This window comes from Lytechinus pictus, chromosome 16 (assembly GCF_037042905.1).
Source record: "Lytechinus pictus isolate F3 Inbred chromosome 16, Lp3.0, whole genome shotgun sequence".
NCBI classification, from domain to species: domain Eukaryota; kingdom Metazoa; phylum Echinodermata; class Echinoidea; order Temnopleuroida; family Toxopneustidae; genus Lytechinus; species Lytechinus pictus.
Genome location: NC_087260.1, coordinates 21,752,526 through 21,780,026, shown reverse-complemented (window position 1 = coordinate 21,780,026; position 27,501 = coordinate 21,752,526). Strand labels below are relative to the sequence as shown.

At 38.2% G+C, this 27,501-nt stretch overlaps 2 protein-coding genes across 2 annotated transcripts; both read right to left on the bottom strand.

Annotated features, from left to right (window-relative positions):
* Positions 1-1,104: 1,104 nt before the first annotated feature.
* On the bottom strand, positions 1,105-21,041 carry LOC129279251 (DNA excision repair protein ERCC-5-like). Its single transcript, XM_064111142.1, has 16 exons — positions 20,948-21,041; positions 20,254-20,437; positions 19,253-19,419; positions 17,604-17,719; positions 16,797-16,904; positions 15,632-15,845; positions 14,960-15,109; positions 12,871-14,392; positions 12,235-12,343; positions 11,580-11,634; positions 10,158-10,277; positions 8,224-8,437; positions 5,543-5,687; positions 4,736-4,927; positions 3,935-4,019; positions 1,105-3,284 (listed from the first exon to the last, which is right to left on the bottom strand). The coding sequence occupies exons 2-16, from the start codon at positions 20,339-20,341 to the stop codon at positions 2,400-2,402; spliced, it is 4,170 nt and encodes a 1,389-aa protein (XP_063967212.1). The 5' UTR covers positions 20,342-20,437; positions 20,948-21,041; the 3' UTR covers positions 1,105-2,399.
* LOC135156942 (uncharacterized) lies at positions 21,025-24,545 on the bottom strand. Its single transcript, XM_064110952.1, has 3 exons — positions 24,096-24,545; positions 23,259-23,352; positions 21,025-21,041 (listed from the first exon to the last, which is right to left on the bottom strand). Exons 1-3 carry the CDS (start codon positions 24,543-24,545, stop codon positions 21,025-21,027), a joined length of 561 nt encoding a protein of 186 aa, XP_063967022.1.
* Between the last annotated feature and the right edge of the window lie 2,956 nt (positions 24,546-27,501).

Here is a 27,501-nt window from a genome sequence, read left to right as displayed (position 1 = left end):
TGTAAGACAGGACCCGGGTGGGCGTTTCACAAAGCTGTTTGTAAGTTATGATAGACTTTTTATGATTGACCAGTGATCCTTTCTTATAGGAACTACATCAACACCAATGAAAATCAGGTGTGTATCATTTACCGCAAGAAGGGATCACCGGTCGTGCGTAAAATCACTCATTACTTACGAACCATTTAATGAAACACCCTAAAGGATATTAGATGCAATAGGTATAGCCCAACTGGGAATTACACGAAATGATTACTAGACAAACTGGCTGTAGACAAATAAAGGATTAGACCACCAGGGGTAAGACGAAACGGAAAGTAGACGAAGCTGGTCTTGACCAATCAGAATTTTACCCCTCCTTCACCACTTTTCTCGCTTTATTCTCATCTCTCTCTTATCCTAATCTTGTTCTTATATTCCCCCTCACATGCCCCTTCCAATAAGCATATTTCAAATACGTATCATAAAGTTCACAATTTCTTTTACAATTTGATACCAAATGTATTATATAAAGTTACGCATTGATGAGCAAGAAGAGCTTGAAATTCCAATGTGAAAATCAAGTTTTGCCAAAAAATTTGTCAACGTTTTGTTTAGGAGGTAATGGCTCATTAGTATTTCTTATGTGTTATTTGTTATGTTTCTTAAACTGAATCTGTAAAATGAAATTCAAATTAAAGTTTCTGCATGCTTCGTTCTATCAGGTCTCAGTTTTAAATTGGTTTTAATCTGCTCTGCAAGACGAATCCATTTGGTCTCAAACGAAACTGAAATATATCTCTCAGTGGTAAAGAACCATTCTCAATTCTTAAAATACACCAAGAATCCAACCAAATAAGCTATTTTAAAAGAAAAATATTTGAGTAGTGTATAGGTGAAAATTTGAACAAAATTTGATGAACAAGAAGCTTTGATTTACAAATAAAATAGTTGTGGAAATTTGTAAGTACTCCCAACAATGGGGGTACTTTGGTTTCAAATTAGCCATATAGGCAATGCCTTTATGGTGTGTAGTAGGAATTACTCCTCCACTCACTCCAATACACAAAAAAGACTAGAATGTCTTCTTTTTCATTTTTTTTTTATAAGATTTTTTTTTCTTTTATGGAAACGTATAACAATATGCTACCTATCTAATTACTACTCCAAGGGAAAAGATGCTTGATAGAGAAAATTGCAAATAAAAGAAAAGTAAATGGGACAGTAGTCCATATCTCTATTCTCAGTCTATTCTTCATTGCTTATATGAGATGTGTTCATAGTGATCTATTTTTCTTGAAAAGCCATATTCCTTTCTTTCAAACTTTCACCATTCTGTTTTGAAAATCCTCCCCCTTTCAATCAAATTATTTTATGACCAAACTTGGATTCCCCCTTAACTTTACAAATTTCTTTATATTGAAATGCAAAATCCCTGATTAACCATTATTCCAGGCACAGACAAGAAAAATAAAGCAACAAAACAGTTAATTATGAAATTTCAGTTGCAATTCTATTGCTAGAAAAAATGTCATAAAATAATGCTACATAGCTTAGAAAATAAATATTCATGCATTCCGATAATCACACACATAATTGCACTCATAAATCTTGGTATGTATGTATACATACATAATGTACTGAACATATAGCAATGATATTTGGTAGCAGAGAGCATATCAGTGCCCGAATTTATGAGGTAAGTTTAATTTCATCCTAATCCTTTCCTTTTTATTGTCTTGGTTAACATGAATTAATTTAAACAATAAAAAATCTTATTTCATGGTCACAAATCATCTTCAGAATATCTTCAGAATATTTGAGCAAATAACAGACACAGAAAAAGCAATAGACATACATGTACAAATGAGTCATTCCATCGCATTCAATATTGAAGTTTACGACTAATGATGGTAGCTGGAGAATAATTGGAATAAAATTGATTCAAACTGTCTTGTATTTTCAAAATTCCATGAAAACCTCCATGCAATACATTATCTTAGATATCAATAATGTAATCTAGTCAGTTTTTCAGTAAAATAATTCAAATATTCTGGACAAAATATTTATTATACAACATAATGAATAACTATTGCTATGCTTTTGTAAGCAAAAGACCTTGGGGTATTCCACAAAGAATAAGTGTGACTTAGAGTCTAGCTTAAATTCCCAGTTGCGTGAGGTAAAAAGGCATTACCGCAATTGTAAAATCATACTAAAAGGATGCGTGCTACTGCGTATTCATTAATGATGCATTACATACCATGGGTGCATTGGCGGCTAAGCTTGACTGTAAGTCACATTTTAAATCTTTGAGAAACATCCTCCACATATATACCTTTCACAGATAAGGGTCTTAAGCATTATGTTTCAAATAAATTCTTCAAAATAGATTATTAGATATGGAAAAATATGACTGTTCAATCCGAGTCAGAGCCACTGGAAGAGAGATTTGGTCCATCCATTTGGACCGGCCTTCTCTTCATCAATGCTTTCCCTTTGCTTGCCCCTCCCCTCTTTCCTTTCCCCTGCTGTGTACCACCACCAAGCTTCGGCACAGCCCCGCCCCTCCTACCGCCCCTTCCTTTACCCCTCTTCTCCTCCACAAAATCTCTATCCAAGCTAGAGTTATGAGATCCTGATTTTGGTTGAGAGCTGGAGCTGTTGCTGATATTCCTAAGGTCATAGGTCACGTTATGACCACTTCCTGGTTCATCCATCAAGGCGGCCATCTCCATGTCCTCCGCGACGTCCAGGAGGACTTCATCAGGAATGTCCTCGTCGTAGTCTTCCATCATCGCGGCATAATCCACCTGAGGAACTTGACGCTTTTCTCTTCCGTTCGAGTTGGTTTTAGCAGTCTTCCCGTTCTGCACCCTACTCTTCTTGCTTAACACTTTCTCCTTTTCACTCACAGGAGACTTTGGAGCGTTCTTTGTCTGCACGCTGCCTTGGTTCTGCTCTTGCGCTGGCTCTTCATCCTTCTGGTTCAGTCCTACCTTTTTCTTCCGCTTTACTCTCTTCTTGACTTTCTGCTTAACTCCATCTGTTCCTTCTTGACGAGCACCTTGCGCGGGCTTCTTCTTTCTTCTCACTATTTTCTTTCCAGCTTCGGAAGAAACCTTCTTCCTTTTCCTTGGCCTTCTCTCCTCCTCTTCCTCTTCTTCACTCTCACTCTCCTCCTCGTCCTCTTCACTTGATGATCTCTCCATCTGCATCAGAGCATTTCTCATTCGCTTGCTGGCAATCTTCTTCCTGTTACCATGGTGAACGATGCCAAAGAATGATGTCATCTTGCTTTGAACCTGGAAAAAAATCAGGTATATCATTAAAGATCTTCCCATAACTGATGAAATTACAAATATTCTCATAATCTAAACAAGTCATAGCCTTGATACAATAACCAATCTTCTGTAATTCTAAAGCCCTGATACAATTTGTGCATGTCATAATTCATGCATTCAAGTTGTGTCCTTATACTGTGACATCATTCTTTCGTGTTAATCCTGAGAGATTGGTTGACTGCAGATTACTCAACACCATGCATTAATCATAGTCATTCTCTTTCAATGTCATTACAAACCACATTTAACACTACAGATCCCGCGCTCTCACTTTATAGTTCAACCGATTGAACACAATTATTCACTGCATTTGTCGTTCAGTTAAATATTTCTTTACTTTTTGTTATGCATGCCCAAGTTCTCATTTTTTAAACATTCACTTCCAAGTTGATTCTGGACATCCTTCTTAGGTCTGGTTCCTTCTATTCTTATCTCCAACATAATATTTTACAAGGTCTCAGTGCCTTTCAACATGGCGAAAGTATTCAGAATTTCTTTTCAAAGTCTCTCCCACTCTATGGATATACATGCATCATCTCATTCTGGCTTGCCAGCTCACAATGTTTGTACTTCTCCACTCCCTGGGGAGCATTTCTCTTTGTATATCTTACCTGTTTCTCATTGAGCCGCTTCAAGACTGGGAGGAGGTTTTCATCAACCTTAGTTCTCATCCAACCAAATCTCTCACGAGCATACGTATGACATACCAGTCAAGGAATATGTAATGATTGGTGCATTCTTTTGGCATGGATTTATTTTTTAGATTAACTTTAATAGACACACCTCAATGAAACCTAATTGATAAATTGCCACTTGGTCTACAACAACTCTGTTAACTTCTCATTTGGTCTAACATGGTCTAATCCTACTTTGTAAACAGCCAGTTCATCTACTGATCATTTGGTCTAATTGCCAATTAGCACATTTACCATTTGTCTAATTTCCAGTTAGGTTATACCCAGTCCATCTAATATCCATTTGGTCCAACACCACTTGGTATAGATGATGATATGAACTGACTATAAACCAAATTTGATTTGACAAAGTGCAAATTGATAAGTTGACGGAGTGGAAATTAGACTATCTGGGCAATAGACTACACAACATTTAGACTAAGTGAGTATTTGAACAAATGATAGCTAAATCAACAGTAATTAGCCAATCTGATAGTAGACAAAGTGGGTTTAGCCCTGATTTAAACGTAAGCAAATATTAAAAAAGTGTGGACAACAATTCTCGATAAGTCTGGATTCAGACCTGTAGAAGTACAAACACATACTTCCTGATGCAGTTTTACAAAGTTTCTGGAAAAAAGACCATTGTAGCATATTCACAAATATATGTAGGTGAACATTTTTTTGTTTACACCTTATTTAAAATATTTATTTTGTAAGTAAGTCTGAAAAGGATATTCTCTGAGAAGACCAAGATCAGGGGACCCCCATTGGAAACCTTCATCGGATTCATCGATGACTGGATTCATGTAGGCCTTGGCAATTAGAGGATTTGGGAACTCTTCGGGTAGAACAAGCTTGCACCATTTAGACCTGATGGTATTCATTCCTGATGGCAAGACCCTGTTCTGTGATTTGGTCCACCAAGACCTAATGATGAAAATAGAACCATTTAGAGTATTAGGGAACTCATTGGGTAGGGCTAGCTTACACCATTTAGAAAATAAAAAGCATTCAGACTGGATAGTATTTATTACTGGATTCATATAAGCCTTTGCGATAAGAGGATTAGGGAACTCATCGAGTAGGACCAGATTACACCATTTACACCTGATGGCATTCATCCCTGATGGCAAGACCCGGTTCTATGATCTAGTCCACCATGTCCTGATGGTGAAAATAAAATCTATGGAATAAGAATCTTGCTATTAATTTATGACGGTTCAAAAGTGAAGTCAAACACCTGATGTAATATACAGGTAAACTTACGCAAATATCCCTTCCTTAAGTTGAATTTTTGTCCAAGTCAAGGTAATCTTTAAGAACGGATTATTCAAAACATGCATTATACATATCAAGAGAAATTCTCAGTCAAAATTCTTGGAAGTACAAAAGATTTTGTCCTCCAAATAGTCTACACACTTTCATATTGATGAACCAATAGACTGAGAACAATTATTGTGTTCTCTTAAACAAAGACAGGACAAATAAACAATTAAATTGAATTGGCTTGATGAAGAGTAATTATTTTCAAAGTACACTCACTTGAAATCCTTGAGAGTCTTTATGCCTTGACTTTTGAACTCGCCCATGATCTCAATGGCGCCCACTGACCCAATGCCTTGGATACCAAGGGTGTAATCACTGCCCACAAGATATGCAAGGTTGATCAGCTTCTTACGGTCCAGCACTGTAACAGTAAAGAACACAAAATGGTACATTTTTCAAAATTAGCCTTTTAAAGCCAGAATTCATAGATTTTTAATCATTTTTACACTTCCACAGGACCATCAAATTCACTTCTGATTTCTCCCAACAGGAAACCCACTTCCTTGATGTTACAGTCCAGAAAAAGTCTAATGGTATCACCACTACCCTATACTCTAAACCCACAGATACCCACCAGTACCTCCACTCATCCAGCTGCCACCCCCGTCACTGCAAAACCGGCATCGCTTACAGTCAAGCCCTCAGACTTCGCCGTATCTGCTCCGAGGACCCTGATTTTTCCTTCCATGCCAGGAATTTGCAGAAACATCTCTGTGCCAGGGGCCACGGGGCCAGGGCAGTCCAACTGGCAATTAACAAAGTTCGTTCTCTCCCCAGATCTGAAGTTCTCAAACCAAAAAGTGACAAGGAGACCACCGACAGAATACCGCTTGTGACCACCTTCCATCTCAATCTACCCCCTCTCCGCAAAATCCTGTTTGATAACCACCACATTTTACACACTTCTGATCGTCTCCAACAGGCCGTTCCCGATACTCCCCTTCTAGCATACCGACGCCCATCGAATCTCAGGGACCTCATTGTTCGTGCTGAAGTGCCCTCCCTCACTAACCATTCTTCTCCCATACAGCATGGCACCTTCAAATGCACCAGCAACAGGTGCATCATATGTGAAATACACCTTCACGAGGGCGATACTTTCACCAGCAACTCTACCAGCCTGTCTCACCAAATCAAGGGCAACATCACATGCACTACCACTAATGTTGTATATCTCATCACTTGCAGAGTTTGTAGGGTACAATACATAGGGGAAACCAAGACCACACTCAAGAAACGATTCTACGGGCACAGATCCACCGTCAACACAGCAAAGCTGGACACTCCAGTTGGCCGCCATTTTAACCTCCCCAACCACTCCATCACTGACATGATGCTACAGGGCATCAAATCTTTAGGTACCCGTCCTGACTCAGTCCGTACTAGCAGGGAGAAGCTCTGGATGAGACGACTTCGCACCACCCAACCTCATGGCCTGAACATCCAAGAAGGGAACGACTGATTTTTCTTTCCTAGATCCACTTTCAATTTATATATACATATAATTTTTCCCCTCAGCTCTTTTGAATAGTTACATTATAGTTTCTTACTCTACTTTCCTCCCATATCTCATACAAGCTCAGCTCCAATTTTTCCTTCCTTATTCAGGCGATATAATAATTATTATATATATATTTATATATATTTGTTTTTTCTCCACTCACCTCTTTTAGATTTACCACATTTGCTTATTTACATGTATACTATGGTTTCTTCATAATACACCCCCTCTCTTCTATATTTGCTTTTACCTTTTTAGGCAATTTGCTTCCTCTTTTTCACATATACAGGTTTTTTTTTTTTTTTTTTTTCCGACTATATAGTCATATGTTTTTTTCCTGTCACACCTAGCGGATTACAATATCAGTTACACCATATGTGTATTTATATTTTTTCATATACATTTCTTTTTTTGATATATTTATATACATATCACTTATAGATACATATTTACACTTACCTTCTTCTCTTAGTTTGTTTAATGCTTTATCACATACACTTATATGTCTTTTGCACATTATCAGTTGTTCCCCATTCTTTTCCTTTTTTTCCCCCCACTCTTATGCACCAGTTTATTAAGCCTTTCTTTGTAACCTATTTGACCCACCTCTCACTAATTCTCTTGTTTTTCATCCCATTATCACTGTTTTGTTCCAGATCCTGTTTGATGTTGCCTGCCTCATTATTTTAATCCCTCTTGGCTTGAGGTCTTTTACTGGCCTTACTTACACTAACTCCCCTTTGTGTCTGCCTACTCCTTTTCTTTCATCCCCTTCACTAACCTGATTGGTCTTCTCTACTCACTAATGCCCCTTTTGTCTCCTTGTTTCTAGTGTTGCTGTAGCTTGTTTGTGGTCTATATTATGGTTGTTCCACTTTATATGTTTGTCATTTTGCCTCCGACGAAGATTCTGCTAGGATCGAAAGCTTAGGCCCCTTTTTGACTTTCTAATTTACTCCATTGGCTCTCTTTTATTAGAAAAGCAGTTTTCAGCAGCTTCTTTTTGCCATTTTTACACTTACTAAGCAAAATCAATGTCGTTTATGATTGGAATAATGCCAATGACAATAAAGAGAAAAAAAGTAGCATGAAATAAATTCATCAATAATAAAATACATAGGAAATTGATCTTGATAACTTGGATTTTTCAGTAGTACATTTGCTAAGGCAACAAAGAGTGTGTTAGAAAGAAAGTCATCATATTTGGACCTTTATATCTTGATTTAGAGTAAAATTCTGATGTCACGCATAAATGAGCAAAATGAGTGAAATTTAACAGAAAAATTAACTTCACAATTTTTTGCAGATAATGTCTCGGGTGACACACATGCCCAGTCTACTTAGGATCAATGCTACAAAGCAATGACTGATTGGATATCAAAAGCAAACTACTCACAGAGATGCCTTTCAATGTCTCCAACCTTGAAGTACTCCGGGTCCTTCTTCTTGGAGAAGAAATGCCTGAAGACTCGCTGACCACCAAACAACCAGATATCACTGTCATCCGTTATAGTACCTTCCGTCTGATTGGTCAGATCTAAGAAAGCGCACTGAGCTTCAGCCTCCTGGGGACTCTCGATGTAAGGGATTCCGAAGCATCGGAGCATCTCCTAGAAAATACAAATAGGATAGTATTGCAGTTGCCAGGGGTATTTCTACAAATAAACAGGGCTGAAAAAGCTGAAATTAAAAAATATCCTATACTCTGGTACAGAGGAAAGCAAAAAGAAGCTGAAAATTAAAACTAAAAATAGCTGAAATCCAATAAAATGCTGAACTCTCACACCCCTGAGTAACTTCAAGCATGGTCTTGTTCACCATATATTACTCAGTAGCAACATTTGCCATCTGACATGATTTCAGATCTAACAACCCTCCTTAATTTTGATTGGCTGAGAAGCAGGTGTCTGGCTGTACTTACGGTAACCGACGGATAAAACTATGACACAACACTCACTCCTGCGACATTTGCTCTGGTCTTAATATCTCAGAGGGCATAGGGTTAGAGTTAAGTATTGTAATAGAGTTTATGGTTCAGAATAACGTAAATATATGAATTAGGGTTTATATAGTTTAGGAGGTTAGGTTTTATGTTTGGCTTTACCAGACCTGCCAACCTTCTACAACAAAAAAAAGAGTATTTCTAAAAACTTGTCTCAACGTAACAATCGCCAGCCTATTGTAGTGAGATCGGTGAAAAAACATGTGAAATGACTCTACTTGAAAACTTGATAATTCACCCTTTTAAACATGTGCTCGTAGGCAAAAATTTACTTGTTCTTTTCATGCAACAAGTCACTTGCCCGAGAGTGATTTTTACCGGTCCGGGACTGTCGGACCGGCGCTAGTGTCACGCGCTGTGTATAATACATACTCCATGATCGGAAAAAAAAAAAAAGTAACAAATCATACATAAAAGTATTGGTGCATTCATAGCAAAAAAGAGTAACAAATACTCTAAAAGGGGAACGGTTGGCATGTCTGCTTTAAGTGCAGATTATCTATCGAAGAATTGTCGCAAGAGGAAATGTCATGGAACCGATAAAACATCCGGCGAGTCCTATCATGAAACTCTCCCTATTTCAATCTAGCCAAATTTACCATCTTTATCAACAACAAAAAGAACAAGGATTGAATGAATGTTCTTTTTCTCTTAATTATGATACAGAGAGGCTTGATCAGTAGACACATACAAATTTGCATATACAGGCGAATCTGAATCTCTTTGACCTTCAGAAATCTTTTCAATTTAGACATAATTCGCTAGGAATATATTGGTTTTGATTGGTGGGGATTTTTTACCTGATTGCTAAGAAAGCATGAATGCTTGTAAGCAAGCAACCAGAGGACCGACAGCTTAAGGTCCTCTCCGAAGGACCTGGGAACGAGGATTAATGCCTTACCAAAGGGCACTAGCGCACCAAGTGGGAATCGAACCCGGGTCACCGGAATACGAATCCCCCGCTCTACCGACTGAGCTATCGCGATTGAATTGGATGAAAGTACAATCTATTTGTGACTTTTTGAGCTTGACTATGACTAGCCAACTTTCTAGAATCAACATATATGGTGGCCATCTTTCCTATTTTATATAGATAATAATGCATGCTTTGCATGACAAGAGCCTCTAAACACATGGCAAAGCAGTGATAGAGTAAATTACTACGATCGATTGAATTGGATAAAAGTACAATCTATTTGTGACTTTTGGAGCTTGACTATGACTAGCAAACTTTCTAGAATCAACATAATTTTTTTTATATGGTGGCTATCTTTCCTATTTTATGTGCTATCCATTCTCAGATCATCACAATCACTTCAATTTCCTACCTTACTCTCCGCATACATGGTGTCTGTGATAGAGTATGATTTCTTCTGATCTTTCCGCCTTGCTTTCTCGAGAGCAATTCTTTCCGTGTGTAGCTTCTTCTCCATCTCATTCATCTTGTCCTGTCCAGAAAATCACACAGCACAGAAATATTACTAGATCAATGAAAGGATCCATCTGATTGGAGTGTTGACATGAGAAAATGTTCTTTTATCCACAATCATGACATTTTACATGTTGTTTGGTAAGCTATCATTTGTGAGGCTGCAAGCTTCGTCAGACCTTCTTTCGTCGTGCTGCTCCATCAACAATGCCAGCTACGACGAAGGAAGGTCTGGAGAAATTTGCATCATCGCAATTAAAGCTTACCAAACTTCATAATTGTGGATAAAGGAATGTTTTTATCATTAGATTGGATAAAGACAGAATTTACGTATACACAATGTAAGGTAGGCAGTTTTTATTTTCTTATTCTAAAAGCAGTTGGTCTACTCCTCAACATGGACTTAATCTAATTAGGTCTCCTATCGATTTGGTCTAATTTCTGTTTGGTCTACACTAGACTTAGCCTAATACCCATTTAGTCTAATTCTCATTTGGTCTAATGGTCAGCTGAGATGCCAAGTTCAAAGACCAGTTATGCATGTGACTTTAAGAGACTCAGCGTGAGATCACAAGCATCTGGTATAATGTATATGGGGAAAGTCTGTGATACAAGCGTGAGAAGATTGGGCGGGGGATCAGAAAGAGTCCCAATGGCGGGAGTCTCATGCCTAAAGTTGATCTTAATATCTACTTTGTGTATTATTCTTTACTTTGTCAAATGAAAATTTGGTTGATAAACAGAGAACACCAAGCAGGCTTGTGACTAGTCTGCTGTGCAAACCCTTCACTTGGGTTACATGGTCTGAATACACAGCCTACACCGACTTGTGTACTGAAGGCCCTCCTGCTCAAACTGAAACAGCAAGTTTTATATCTGCTAGTCTTTTGACAAGACCCACTTGTTGATCAAAATTTCAATCAGCGTCTGTTCCTTCAGACTATTTTTTGATGGTCATCAGGCTGTATTGGTCCCATAAACCAATACACAGAAAATCTGTGGAAAATGAGCATGGTGGTGAAACTAAACAGTACACTGTAGCTAGGTCATTAAATTATTATTTCTTGGGGGTGTTTCACAAAAATCTATGTACAGTATAAGAGTCGCACTTAAATGCAGACACATACATGATATGCAACGCACAATCTCATTGATCAATACGCAATAGGATTCGTCCTCTTGGCATGATCTGACCAATGCAGTCATGCCTTTTGTACCGCACCCAACTAGACATTTAAGTGCGACATCAGGACATACTAAAATTTTTGTGAACCTCCCCTTATGTTTAAAAATAAAGAGTAAAATGATGGTGTAATTTTACCATGTATAATCCCTGCCATTCATCTATCTCTGGTTCCTGATCAGATTCTTGCATGCTGAAACACAAACAAAAACAAACCCTAACAAATTTGAAATATGAGATTTTAAGAATAATTCTATACATTCTATAGAATAGTTTGATAAATTTCAAAATGATTCTTTAAATCTAAAAACATCTCCAGAATAATCTTCTTCCTCCAATGCCAATTCACATTTTGCTATGCAAGACAAAGAATTAAAGATCAATATCAGAAACCAATATAAGCAGGAGAATGCAGCAGTAAAGTTTCATGCATATTCAGCTCTTAGCAGCTTTTATAGTACTATTCAAAATCGAATGCCTTGAAAATGGGATTTATGTATTTTTAAAATAGATATTCAAATAAATAATCAGAAGACCAAGAAAATGCTTAAACTCAATAAAAATGCATGTAATCACAACTCAATTTACAGAAGATAACTTTATAGAATCTGAGCTAATGATTTGCTTGAAATTTTATAAGGATTTTCGAGGCTTACAAAATGGAGTGTTTATATCAAATACTTGACAAGTAAAACATGCAGTGCAAATTTTATTTTGTGGTTCATAAGCTTTCGATTGGTGTGCAATCTATCGATTCCATTTTTGCTTCCAAAGGCTTTTAAGGATTACTCACTAAACACGCTGGACATCATCATCGCTATCCACTTGGTAAGGCGTTGATGTCCATTCTGAATCCAGTGAGGTTCTTGTCATGAATGAGAGATCTGATGAAACAAGACCGTCTGAATAAAAAGCGATAAAACCAGAGTAGCATTTCACAATTAATGACTTTTTAAGAACTATTGTTATAGGTACAGAAACCCTTTCATCTGATTGGTTCAGAGTGAATTTGTCACCGAAAACCACTATTTGTTTCATGAAACTCTCCCAAGATCCTGTTTCACAAAACCTGTTTTCAATATACAGGTACAAGCTACTGCTTTAAGTTGCTAAATATATGTATCAATATTTTAGTTGTGTTAACATTTAGTTCTCTCTGCAAGGAGACTCTGATTGCTCTATAGGTAATCACTGCTAAATGTTGTTTTGCAACTTAAATTTGTCCCTATTTTTCTCTTGCTTTATATCCAAATATTCTTTTACATACCCTTTTCCATTTGTCTACTCTTCCTTTCCCCTTTTTTTTTCTATTTTGAAGAAAAAATTATTTGTAATATTCTACTCATGATGGTTACAATTGTAATCTTCACAGCCAGATTTAAACATTGATCCTACATCCTTAGAAGTAATCTTGTGTCATGTCACTTACCAGAGCTTGCTTTTTGTCCAATCTCCTGCAAGGGCCTATCAAGTGTGATCTCAACAACGACCCTCTTTCCTGGATCAAGTTCTTCCTTCTTATCTATTTCTGCATTGGTACCAGCCTTAGCGGTGACCCCTGCATCAGCACCAGGATCGCATGTGGCCTTTGCACTGGTGACATCATCTGGGGCAGACCCTGCACCAGAAGCAGTCTTTGCACTAGTGTCCACATCTGCTGGAAGTTCAGTCTGTGCACCTTCCACTACTCCACTGGAAGGCTTTGCACTCGTGGTCACATCTAGAACTGCCTTTCCGATATTTTCTTCGGAAACAGTATTTGTGTCTTTGACCTCATCCTCAAGAGAAACTCTACCGACACATGAAGAGGTCGTTCTACCAGTGCCATCACTTAACTTTAAAGGATTATCGGTTTCAGCATCAATTCCTGGTGTTGTTTCACCATCAAATGCCAAATCAGCATCAGGAACAACTGGAATGTCAAAGTCACTCATCCGACTCTCAAAAGCTTTCAGCATGTTCTTCATGTCCTCTTTCTTCTTCTGCAGTTGCTTCAGGATATCTTGCCTCTGGGTCGTAACCGTATCGGCAACCCTGATTACCTTGCCTGGACCAGCTATTGATGGATTAGTGATAGTCCTCTCTGCAGTCTTTGAAGCCAAGTCCACAGTGTTCCCTACTTGTTCTATGGGGTTAGTCCTTTTCTTACCACTGTGCATTTCACATTTCTCTTTTATTGTCTGATGTACTTCCTGAGTGACTTCCGTCTTTCTATCACTATGTGTATCCTTTGACAGTTTTTGAGAAAGATGATCCTTGCCTGAAGGACCATAAATGTCAAGTTCTAAAGGCTCATCTTCTATTCTTTCCTGTGTTTTTTCCTTCATAGTCATATCGATCTTTGCAGAACTATCACCAACTACCTCAGGAATTTTTAACGTTCTTTCATCCTTGATGATTTTTGTTGACTCTGGTTGTGAAGAGCTTTGTTCCTGTGCAGTTTGTACTGACATTTCTGGAGTTGAGGTAAATACATTTTCAAAAGGCACTTCTTCATCAAGGTTATGTACTGTAGAACCGGCTTCCTGCTCCTTTACCTTCGTAGGTGATATCTTGGCATCAAGCTGATCAAAGAATTTCTTCAGTTCTGCTCTCAAAGCCTCATCCTTGCTTTCCTGATCTTCAATCCTAGTCCTGTCCTTGTCCTCCTCACTCCCAATCAAATCATCTCTCCTCTTTTTCCTTGCAGGGATGGAATCTTCATCAAGGACAATCTCGATGGCATCCTTCGAAGGTGCTGCTTTGGTTGCTGCGGTGGTTACAGCCCCTCGTTTCCTTGTTGCCTTTGCCATCTTGACATCCATACTCGTTGAAAAACCAGCCCTCTCGGCGTAGGACGCTACCACGATGTCATCATTGCTTTCATTCTCGGAATCTTCATCAGGTTTGTTTCCCTTCCGCATCAGGATGTAGTGCTGGGTGTCTTCGGAGGCTACACGACCTGCATCTACCTACAAAAACATAAAAATGCCATGTACTCATTCATAAGTGATGAATTTTTTCCATTGAAATAGGACTAATAGTAAGAAAAGTTAAAGACATTCATCAATAAAACAATTATAGAGAATTACATGGATGTATAATAAGACAAAATCTACAATAAATGGAATTAAGGATACAAGAAACTTTCATCCAATGAAGACTCAGGGAAGTGAAAAAAAAAGATAGATAAAATAGAAAGGATATATAATCCAAAGGGAAGGGAAAGAAGGGATAAAGATAGATACCAATATAGATAGAGAGATAGATAGAGGAGGGGGATAGGCATATACATAGGTAGAGAGAGAAAAAAAGAGATTGAAAATGAAAGCAAGATGGAGAGGAACAAGAGAGAGAAAGGGATATAGTCAAGTAGATCTATGCAGAGATCATGAAAAACCCCCAGAAAGAGTTGATAGAGAAAGAGGGAGAGAATAGAGAGAAATCAAGAGATAATTCACATTTCTTAATTTCCAACAGGAAAGAAAACTAATGCGACTGAAAAAGGGAGATAACCAAATGGAAACAATACAAGTCACCTGACTACTTTCATTCGCAGCATCCAGTAATGCAGTCATAGACAGTGACATCTTGGTTCTCATTTCCTTCCTGAGGTCATCGAGTCTCAAACTCAGCTTACTCTTGTTAAGAAGCTTTTTGACTTGGTACTGGGAGAAATCTTGAGATGCCTTGAATGGTATAACAAAAAGGAACTGGTGATTGAATCAGTGACAATACTAAAGTAATAATACAATTGTACATACCACAAAAATGCATATATCTGGGACTACAGATTTCGCAAAAAAAAGGTAATGTAAAAGATACACATGTAAAAGTCAAGCGAGTTTTTACAGTCTTGACTTGGTACTAAGAAAAATCTTGAGATGTCTTAAAGATGTCTAAACATAAGCCTGATGATTAAAATGGTGACAATACTACATAGAAGCATATATCTGGGACTACAGACTCACAAAAAAGGGTCGTACAACAGATGCAAAAATCAATCTTGCTCTTAACTTTTTGGTGTCAAAATCCCTAGATACCTTGAAAGATATTTGTGTCAAGATGACAGTTTGAGTGAGAATGCTCAAAAACAATATCCTGTTAATCAAGTAAGAAAGCAAACATGAGGGATTAACAAAGAAATTAACAAAATGTGCCTTTTCCATACAACACCAAAAGAAAGTTTAAAGAAGCAGAGCTCCGTATACCTTGGGTAACTGGTGCATCCTCGCCCAGGAATTCTTCTTGGAGGACTCCTGGATGTCACTGATCAGTTCATGTTGGACTTCGATGGGTAGAGCCTTGAAGGATTCTGACTCGATGTCCACCTCGCCCAAGTCTTGGTAGGTAGAAGCCATTTCAGCTTCATGGGCTGCCATAGCAACATACATACCACCATCATCATCCCCTTCCTCTGATCCACTGAAAGTGTAAGATAATAATAATAATGAGGACGATGACAACAAGAAACAACAACAACAACAATAATAATAATGATAATAGTGAATTTATATAGCACTTTTTCCACAGGATACTAAGTGCAACTATATAGTATTAATACCCTGGCAAAAACAGAAGCTGCTACTATATCAGCAGCACTCAGTGCATTCAGGGAATTAATCCTACCAGGTGCCCTTTAACCTTAACTGGGTTGAGTGCAGCATAATGCAGAAAAATATCTTGCTGAAGGCAATTATGATATATGAAAATATAGATGGATAATCTTTACTGAAAATTGAATATTTCAAACCAAAATATGATATCAGCATGCAATTAGATGTGAGATATGCCTATAAATATAAAAGGTAGTCTATCGGACATGAAACTAAAGAGCATCTGAGCTGGTTGAAAATTTGTGTGCCTGTCTTTATGGGAGGTTGCGAATTCAACCATCTTCCAACAAATCACATCCAAGAAGTAAAGTACAGGGCCCCATCTTACAAAGAGTTACAATTGATCTGATTAACCACAACTATCTATGCCCAGCAACGTCAACATCTAAAATGCAAATATGTTCAAAATATTTTCTAGATATGATGTATATTCATACATTCATCATTCTCTTGAAGATTCAGTGTGATTTTTTTGTTACTAAGGAGATTGAGCTAATTCCCTGTAGAAAAAAAATGATGGTATGGATGAATTTCCCTACAGTTGAGATTGATTGGATCAATCCTAACTTTTTGTAAGATGGGCCCAGGTCTTCTATTATCTAACCATGTGCTTAGTATATGAGAAAGGAGAATTGTAGCAATAGCATGATTATGTTACACAGAGGCTAATGCAAGACCAAGTGGTTATGAATTATCATGGTATTGTTGAAATAAAAATATGAAAAAAAAAAGACGGGAGAAGGCAAAAATGTCAACTTACCTATTCCTCTCTTGAAGATCAGCTGATGACAATGGTGGCAGCTCAAATAAATCTGTTTCATTCTTTCTTGGGATATGCAGGGGAGGCAGTTCCTTTGAGGTACCCTCACTGCATAGAGAAACAATGGAATTTGATTAATGGACTGGGTCTTATTTCATAAAATTTGTTACGTTAACAAATTCACAATTTCTACAAGTTTACTATCAGCCAATCAAATTGAAGGATTCAGTAGCTTTAAACTGTTATGGCCAATCTCTATTTATGATACATTTTAATGATAATAATAATAATAATAATAGCTGGATTTATAAAGCGCTTTTTGCCTGAGGATACAAAGCGCTGCTATTATTACCCCGGCTTTAGCTCTAGCTACCATCACCGGCGCTCAGTGCATTCAAGGAAATAATCCTGCCGGGTACCCATTCACCTCACCTGGGTCGAGTGCAGCACAGTGTGGATAAATTTCTTGCTGAAGGAAAACACGCCATGGCTAGGATTCGAACCCACGATCCTCTGTTTGAAAGGCGAGAGTCAGAACCACTAGACCAAGATGCGCCCACACTGCACAATTTTGTGCAATGTGGTTCCCTGATCCCACTACACAATAGACAGTTTTACACTATGTGACAACTTCTGTGCAGGGATGGGGCCAAGGCAGGCCTCAAGGTCAAAATTTGCCATCCAACAGTCCTAAAAAGGACTAACCAATGTATGGCGAACCGTTAACTCTTTCTACGTTATCTGTTCCACTATGCAAACCTAAAGTATTACCTGAAAGAGCGTAAAAGAGGCTCCAAGTGAACTTACCCACTTTCTTCAATTACAGCCTGGATGGCATGTGATTTGAGGTAGTTCGTAACAAGTCTCTCCGTGGTCTTCTCTGTCCTAGCAGCAGCAAGATCCTTCCTTTGACGTCTAGCAGCCTAAAGAATCAAAGAAAAAAAAACACCCATAGTATCATAGTGTATTATGAAGTTGTCATTGATCCTGGTCATAGTTTTCATATTGCTTGCGAGTAATACTAGAAAATTGAGCCAGCCAGTGAGGGAGCCATCTAGAAGAGGAAGAATCTAGCACTGAATAGGCCCTACTAGGTATCATATATATAGCATCTAGGGCCCACGATAACCATATGTGATAAAGGTGGACAGAGCCCGGCTCAAAGGCAGCTCGGTGTATGTGTATATGCTCACTTTTTTTATTGCCAGACCGGACTGAGTATACCTAAAAGAAAAAAAAATTGTTTTCAATGGTAAATGATAGTAAATCATATTTACCCTTCGTGTTTGGGTTCGTACACCTTCTGAACTAACAGCTGCGATTATTCAAATTCCAAGGAAATTTTGAACAAGTTTAAAATTTCCAGATGAATTGAAAAATTGTTGGTCATCTTCTTCGCATCTCTTATTTAGTCTGCAGTAATCCTTCCTTTATCGTTCGTGTGTTATTGTCGCACATAGTCCCTCATTGCGCTTTTGCCAAAGTGGACTAATCTCGTAAGAACCCTTAACGAAGCAACATGATGACACAAACGTACAAGAACGCCCGATCTATTCCCTTGTCTTCGTTTCTAATTGCACGCCATATCAAACCATTGCTCACTGTTCGTTCATCTCATTGGGTTATACCAACCCTTCGCTTGTCTTCGGCTGCGATTTTCTCAAAGAGGTAAACCGAAAAATCGATAACCTTCGCATGTCATATTTATCCTTCGCTTACCGTTCGTTGATAAAATTTGACAATAGTATGATCCCATGATTTGACAGAAATTTTATTTGAATTTGTTGAATTCACGTGCATTTCGAGCATTTTTCCCATTCATCACCCTTCATCCGCCTACATTCGGTCAGGTGTGGGGGGCTATAATACACTCAAGACACAACAAGCATAAAATCTATTCAACTTTAATGGACTAGCTTTAGAGGATGCTTTTTTCTGGGCACATCATAGTGACATATTCTACTAAAGGCAACCGCACACCTTATGAAGGGCTCACGATGCGATTGCTGACCAAATTGCATTTTGCTTTTTTTTTTAAAATTTGAATGAAAAGTATTCTTTTATTTGTGGTTCAAATTAATTGAAAGGACACTGATATGAAAATATTGGATGATTGCAAGCATTTATTTTGGAGTAAAGGCCAAATTAGTTTCAAATCGCAGCCAATCTTATGATTGCTATGATATTATTATGATTAAATATTACATTCGCTTTGATTCTAATAAGGCTGATCGCACAGTCACAGATTTGAACATAGGTATTCGTACAATGATTTTTATAGAACATTACACAGTAAGATATTCCATGTCTCCATACTAGCATTGAATTCTATGAGGTTTTATTCCAAAATCGGGTCACAGACCAATTGTAAGGTGTGCGGTTGCCCTAACCTTTTACGAATGATGGATTGAAACAAATATTTCTTGCATGATTTTATTTTTTGTTAAAGCTCTTACCAATGTTTGTTTCTTGAGTTGAGGTGGGGCTCCGTCAAAGACAAAGATTGGTTTGATCCGGTAGAAGAGGAGCTTGCAGATGCGGTTGAACAGGACCTGAAGGTGTGGATTAGTGATGCCACTACCATGGACACCTAGAACAGCCTGGTTCAACCAAATACTTACATCTATCAAGAACAGTGTGTCAAGGACAAATAACATCTTGTCGCTTTATTTCAAGGCTTTCACACCTTCCACGAGTAACATTAAGATATTCATACTTATTTTGACAATGTAGGCCTACTATTGGGGAAAGCTAGAAAACTTCAGTTTCTCAGATCTTACTTCTTCAATTGACTTATTGTTTTCATGTATGCCTCTCAGTACACACGTATGTCAGGGTCAAGTCTTATAAATTATTGCTATGATCAAATCTGAAATGATATCATATTAATATGTTTGTCCTCTGTAGTTATTCTTTGTACATTTTTAAAAATCAGAAATGAAAAAGGACTTAAGAACTTGACCTCGAGTATGAAAAGACAAAGTTCTTCTTTGAAAAGCCAATTCATTAATTCTGAAAATTTCCTGCAAACCACCAGCATGATAAATGATGGGCATATGTTATACATGTATCAATCCTATCTAGCATGCAAAAAGAATATATATTAGGGACTACTTTTCACAGCCTACTGGGTAATCTACCATGAAAGTCCACTTTCTTATTCCTATGCAATTTCTAATTTTTCTACCATAATCTTTTGACATAAATCTTTCAAAAAAAAATAGAATGGTTAGATTATACATGTAACCTTGCAGAGGAGGACCTTCCAGAAGTGACAATTCAAACATTTGCCCAAGTCAAAAGAATTTTTTTCACCAGATAATGCCTCTTCTGAGTCAAATTTCTTCCATATTGAACAGATTTTTGTGGTTGACTTCGAAAAGTGAGCTGTATGTTAAAATTTGAGTATTTTTATCAGATTCTGTAATCACTATCTGGAACTCAAATCAAAGGATACCAACAGCGATCACTTTGCCTTCAAGGGATTCCAGATTGACAGGCCTTCCAGTTGATTCAACCAATCGCCACAATCCTTGAACTCCCATTGTGATCTACGATAGGCCTACAGCGAGGAGAAGGCCGTTTCATTCATCCATCAGCTATCACGACAGAATTGATTCCATGAGCTAAGAGCTTCTTTCCTTAAAAAATAAAATACTTATGTTAGAGTGTAGATCAGATATCATAGATTTAACACCAATCCTTTTATGAAATTTAGTTCACTATTCTTTCCTTCCTTTCTTTCTCTTTCCTTTCCTTCTTTCTTTCATTCTTAAATAATTAACAGTAGACACTCAGAATATGTTTTTATTCTTTACACCCCACATCATCTGCTACTTAACCCATTAAACAACCAGGAAAATGAGCACCAAAACCAGTGTAGTAATAGTATCACTCGCTCCCCCTCTCCAACAGCGACTCACGCCACACTGTACACACACGCACCACTATTGCTCCGATCTCCAGCCCGCCCGGGCAGCGGGAGAGGAGGGCTCCGAATGATGTAACGAGCTGCGATGGTGATATTATAAAATAACAAGATTTTGATGTGCAAATCGTACCAATACAGCCATGGGTTAACATCACAGGAGTCTCCTCCCAACAATGGTTTATGAAATTTCAAAATTCAAGTGCTATCATAAACATCTTACCTGGAAAGATAGCGGCGAATTCCCGGGCAAAATGCCAGCAGAAGCTTGACTTCGAGTTACATCAACCAAATTAATTGTTAGAGCGCCCTCTTAGCTTAAGGAAAAAATAAAATAAACAAAATTAATAATAGTAGCGCTATATATAGTATTGCACAATGCAGCGCAATCTATGCAATTATGATCATGGGAGCGTTTCATCAAGTTCCATCCGACAACTTTCCTTGATTTTGATTGGATGAGAAGCATTGTTACTATGACAACTGTCGGTATAAAAGACTTGTCAGATAAAACGTCCGACAAGTCCTTTCATCATGAAACGCTAATAAACGGTCCCCAAGGATAGGCCTAGTAGAAACAAAATATAGAGTAAGGGTGAGATTATCACGGAGCTCGATCACCCTGAAATTAATTTTGTATTCGTATGATGATGCACAGAAAAAATAAATAAATAAAAAATACGGTAGGTCTATCATGTCTCCATGACTCTTTTTTTATATAAACTTTTCTTTATATCTTTCCAGACTTTCTTCTTTTAATTCTATTTTTTTTAAATTAATTTCTCTTTTCTTTTCCAAATTCCCTTGAGAGAAAAAAAAAATCGATTTCCTGACAGCACACCCTTAATATTAGGGGGGGGGGGGGTGTATAGTTGAGAAATCAGGTTTTTATAGAAGCATATTATTACAAGATGCAGATACTGAAACTGAAACTTTATTCTGTCGACCCCTTTCGGAGTATGAGAATATACACAGTCATACATACATCATACATTCATACATTAGTATGCATATACGTACATAAATACATACATAACAAAACATGAATAAATATAAAAAGCTATAACAAGATGGCAAAAAGAGGTGAAGAAAGCTTTGAATGCAAAAGATAATACTTTTGAACACATGAATAGCAAAAAGAGATAGAAAAAGGATATAATAACAGATTAATATACAGGTATATACATTTGGTACTTATCTACGAAACTGTGTCATAATAATATTAACAAACTTGGCAAGTTTTGACAGTGTTTTGGGAATTTTAGTATTAAATAGACTATGCATTTTTAAAGTGTTTGGACGTTTGGCAAACTGAGAGGGAATATATTTGCTTCAGTCTGTCTAATTTAAAGTAAGATGGGGGTGATCTTTGTATCATTATAGGGTCTAGTCCTAGTTCGTCCAGAACTAGCGTCGGCCGCACAGAAACGTCAACAGAGCGCTAACAGTAAGACCAGTAACATCTTCCGGATTCTGAAGTCAAAACATTTATTAAGTAATACATTGTTGTAACATTGGGCATCGCTGTCATATTAGCTATCGTTACAGGGCCTTTGTTAGTACATTGTTAGCGCTTACAACGTCTCTCTGCGGTCAGAACAGTTTTCTGACTAGCCAAATCGGATGTAAAATAAGAAAGTTACGACATTTTAGATTTTCGCTTATTTTTCACTAACAGTTATATGCACAATAAAGTGACATGCAAATGAGAGGGTTGATGATGTCCTTCACTCACTATTTCTTTAGTTCTTTTTTATTGTTTGAATTATACAATATTTCCACTTTTACACATTTGACAAGGGAGGCCAACTTGACTGACCATAAAGTGTTTAAAAAATGGTAATTCCGTTCAGTGAGGAATAAAAAAATAGGCCTAATATTGTTTCATAAGACAATGAGGAGAAAATAAAATATTTAATTCAATTAACCCCGCCATTATTTATTCATTCAATGGCGTTTAAAGGTGAACTTTGCCTGTTAACTTGTCACACTACCAGGGTCAATCACTTCCATGACTGACTAAAGAAGGGACTGTTACTATTTGAAATAATGAATTTAACTGGCAAAATACCACAAGCAATGCGCCTTTGGAATTTAATTCAGGGACCGCGGAAACGAGAGGGGGGGGGGGGGGCTGGTTGGGCTGCACCCCCACTTTTTTCCAAAACCGTGTACACAAACTTAAAACTTGTTATCTGATTGTGAGTTTTTGTATGATCAGCCCCGGTCATTTTTGGCTCAGCCCCTCCCCCCACTATCAAACCCTTCCGCGGCCCCTGTGAATTAGAATTGAATTATATACGACCAATCCTATTTGGGGCCTGCTATAGGGGCCTGCATGGGTACGATTTTTGAAGAGGAGGTTTTGGTTTACAAAAAAAAGTTGACAAGCTCCCCCCCCCTCAAAAAAAGTCTTTACTCCAAACTGAACGTGATTATGGTGAGAGAGAGAGAGAGAGAGAGAGAGAGAGAGAAAAGGGTTTTTGCTCGAAAATAAAGGCGATTTTGATCACATATTATATACTTTGGCATACCAGACTCATTACTATAGGTGCTGCTTATGGTATACGGAGAACCCCCAGCACCACCAATTCCCAGGGCAATGTTCGGGGCAAGTGCTTTGAGTACCTGATTCGGAGGAAACCCAATATGATTTTATTATGCATCATAAAAGACAGTCGATATCAATTTTCCTTCTTTACTTCCTTTTTGGGTGTATATTTTTGTCCTTTGATCCATTCCAAACATCCTGCGCTATCTCCTTCATTCTCCGTGTATTGACCCATCACCCAATAATTCGATTTGATTTTTAACATTGAAGATTTCCGAACTTAATTGCTCTTCTTAAGATGATAATAATAATAATAATAATAATAATAATAACATTTGTAGGGCGCTTTATACTGGTGTTTCAAAGCGCACAGGTTGGCAGATTATAATAATATACAGTCAATCGGTCAAAAAAAAAAAAAAAAAAAAAAAAAAAAAAAAAAAAAAAAAAAAAAAAAAAAAAGTTATGAGAAAAGGTGAGCTTTAAGTGACGATTTGAAAATTTCTACGGAGGGAGCATTTTGGATATGAATTGGGAGTTTATTCCAGAGGGTGGGAGCAATTACAGAAAATGCACGATCACCATATCGGGTCTTAGTGCGAGGGCCATGAATTAAATTATTGGAATATGATGAACGTAAGGATCTGACAGAAGAGGAAGAACGAAGGGAAATAAGGTCTTGGAGATATTTGGGTGACATATTATGGGTAATTTTGTATACAATGAGTAGAATTTTGAACGTTATGCGAGAGTGAACCGGAAGCCAATGAAGTGATCGGAGAATAGGGGTGATGTGTTCGTGTTTCTTGCTCAAGGTTACCATTCTCGCTGCAGTGTTGAGGATTCGCTGGAGGGGAGAGATGGAAGAAATTGGGAGGCCGGCAAAGAGGGAGTTGCAATAGTCTAGATGGGATGAGACGAAGGCATGAATGAGTTTTTCAGTAGAGGCTTGGTCGAGTAGTCGCCTGACCTTACCAATCCTAAATAAACCCCATGATGCTGATTTGCAGATGTTCCTGATATGTGGCTGGAGGGTAAGGTGCTTGTCTAAAGTGACACCAAGGTCTTTGACAGAGTCAGACATCTTAAGTATGCCCTCTCCCATATTGAAGTCTGGCAGAGGCTCCGTAGCTCTAAATTGCGGAGAAAGATGTACCAGTTCTGATTTGGCTTCGTTGAGACGGAGTCTGTTCTTCGCTGACCAGACCTTGATGTCCTTGAGGCAGTCACTCAGTAGATTAACAGCATATGTCTTCTGGTCGGATGCCATGGATACGTAGATTTGCGTGTCATCTGCATACATGGCATAACTCATAACTCACACCCCGATGGCTAGTGATAATTTTTGCGAGAGGACCAGTGTACAGAAGAAATAGGAGAGGGCCCACAACAGAACCTTGGGGGACTCCGCAGCTCAAAGCGAAAGGTGCTGAGAAAGTTCCATTGATAATCACCCGCTGAGTACGATCTTGCAGGTATGACTCAATCCAATTTTGAGCCGTTCCGGTAATGGAGTAGTCATGTGCAAGACGCTGGAGCAACACTGAGTGGTCTAAAGTGTCAAACGCCGCAGAATAGTCCAGTAGAAGGAGTGCAGCTTCGTTACCCTTGTCGACGGTAAGCAGTAGATCGTTGAGTACTTTCAAGAGAGCCGTTTCTGTTGAATGAAAGTTGCGATATGCTGACTGCTTCTCAGGAAGTAAATGATGACTGTCCACATAGCACATGAGCTGGGATGCGACGATTCTCTCCAAAACCTTGCTAACAAATGGCAGGTTGGCGATAGGGCGATAATTGCCAAAGTCATTCGGATCAAGATTGGGCTTTTTCAACAGAGGAAGAACTAGTGATGATTTGAATGATTCAGGGACAACACCTGTTGTGAGTGATGAATTGATAATGTTTATGAGAAGCGGTAGAAGTTCATCAATACAGTCTTTGAGCAACCAAGTTGGAAGAGGATCAAGACTGCATAACTTCGGTGGTAATGACTTGATGAGATGGCGAAGTTGAACTTCAGTCACTGGAGTAAACTCACTCATTTTGCAATTCAAAGAGCCCACAGGATGTTGTTGATCACTAGGAACGTCAGGTGCAAAAGAGGACACAATATCACTGATCCTCTTGCTAAAGAATTCACTGAATTTGTTGGCGAGATCAGAAGCAGATGAGTGTTCAGGATAAATGGAGGACTGAGAGGGGGTGGTGAGTTTCTGTACAATACTAAATAGCTGTTTGGAGTCGGCGTTAGCGATTTCAGATCTAAAGTATTTTGATTTGGCATCAGTGAGGAGATTGTAGTAAGTTTCGCATTCTTGACGATATAATGTCTTATCAACCTGCAGGCCAGACTTCATCATTCGACGTTCTGCGCGTCGCCTCAGTCGCCGTGCCTCCCTAATTTCAGCAGAGAACCAGGGAGCTTTTGGTCTAACTGTAACAGTCACAGTCTGCAGAGGGGCGTGCTTGTCCATCAGTTTACCAAGACAGTCGTTATACAGAGAAGCAGCCTCAGATGGGCAAGAGGGAAATTGAATGGAATCTAAGACATCTTTAACATCCAGACTAAAATATTTAGGGTCAATGTTAGAAAGTTTCCTGAAAGTCACTTTCTTCTTGGGGTTTTGGGGCCCTTTGAGATTAATAGTACATATAATAGCAGAGTGATCAGATGGCAGAGATGGTAAAATGCTATGCTGGGAGATAATATCTTCCGAATTTCTACTAAGGATAAGGTCGAGTGTATGACCAGCCTTGTGTGTAGGCCCGTTGATGTGTTGTTTGAATCCAAGGGCTTCCACTCCATTAAGAAAAGATCTAGCAAAATTGTCTGAAGAATCATCCACGTGAATATTAAAGTCACCAAGAAGAATAGGAGGATGAACATCCACAGCAGCACTTTCCAGAAGAGTGAGAAACTCTTCAAGAAAATCACCACTTGAAAAAGTGTGCCGGGAGGATTGGGGTGGGCGGTAAATGCAATACAGTTTAACAGGAGATGATGGGGTAAGATGGACGGTTAGATCCAAAAATTCAAATGAGGAACAATTGAAGGTTTCATTTACAACACAGCGTGCTGTGGACCTGTAGAGGACACATATACCTCCTCCCCTAGTCTTCCTGGGACGATTGATAATGTTGTAATTTGGAAGGGACAATTTCAACTGCGCAATAGTAGGGTCATCTCTGTGATCACCTGAAAACCAAGACTCAGTGATAACTAATACATCAATATCATTATCTATGATCAAAGAAGTCACTACATCAATCTTGTTTGTCAAGGATCGTGCATTCCATAAACCTAAACGAGTACCAGTAGGCCTCGAAGGAAGGGGATGCGGCCTTGAGACCATACGCCTGTGTCCGCGATGAGTAGGACCATGTCGGCGGATACCAAGGTCACAAATCCTTTTCCAAACAGTCAGAGGAAGATGATGAGAAGGCTTCCTATCTAACTGATGGAGAGTGAGAACATCATATTGAATACGATCTGACTGTGAACTGTTACAATATTCATTAGTAGATTTAAATGAATCAACATCATAGCGTGGGCCTGGATTCATATGAATATCACCTGATAGTAAAATGGCTAACTGAAAACAGGCACTTGTATTGCTATAGTAAGCAATAGGCCTACTACAGTACTTCAGATGCCTGTATACAGGAATAACAGAACATGAATAGGTAACTCTGGCATCAGAAGGCAGAGTGAATACATGGTTAATATTCAAAAGAAATACAATCAATGATACACAAAAGAAGAACCTAAGGAACTTAATCCCCTCCATTGTAGATGGAATGTCACTACTGTCTGTGATTAAAGAGGCAGAAGTGAAGTACAAACTGAACTGCCTGAACAATAAGTAAAATAGACAGTGAATAGAGGCATGAGTGTAACACAGGACACTGAAAATGGCAGTGTTGAGCAAGTTCAGATATGGTACATAAAATACAACTTCTCAATACTGAGCTTACTCACCAAAATATTGAATAAAAAAGGTCTAGCAAGATCCTTGACATATACAGAATGCAGTGTTAACAACTAAATTCAAGATAACCTCAAAATAAGGCAAAAAATCAACAAAATGAACAGAGCCCTAAATGAAAGAGGCTACCTCTATGGAGGCGCACAACAAAAGTGATAAGTGATTCGTACTCTTCTTGAGATGATAGGTGATACCCTTCACAAGATGATTTCTTCTTAAGATGATTAGCAGGCCTAATTC

Excerpts from the sequence above, each read along its gene's own strand:
- LOC129279251 (XM_064111142.1), bottom strand. The coding sequence starts at position 20,341 with ATGGGAGTTCAAGGATTGTGGCGATTGGTTGAATCAACTGGAAGGCCT. Across the intron at positions 10,278-11,579 it reads AATGGCAGGGATTATACATG|GACAAGATGAATGAGATGGA; the intron begins GTAAAATTACAC and ends TTTTCTGGACAG. Across the intron at positions 8,438-10,157 it reads CCATGTATGCGGAGAGTAAG|GAGATGCTCCGATGCTTCGG; the intron begins GTAGGAAATTGA and ends TGTATTTTCTAG.
- LOC135156942 (XM_064110952.1), bottom strand. The coding sequence starts at position 24,545 with ATGGCATCCGACCAGAAGACATATGCTGTTAATCTACTGAGTGACTGC. Across the intron at positions 23,353-24,095 it reads TCAACACTGCAGCGAGAATG|GTACTCAAAGCACTTGCCCC; the intron begins GTAACCTTGAGC and ends CCTCCGAATCAG.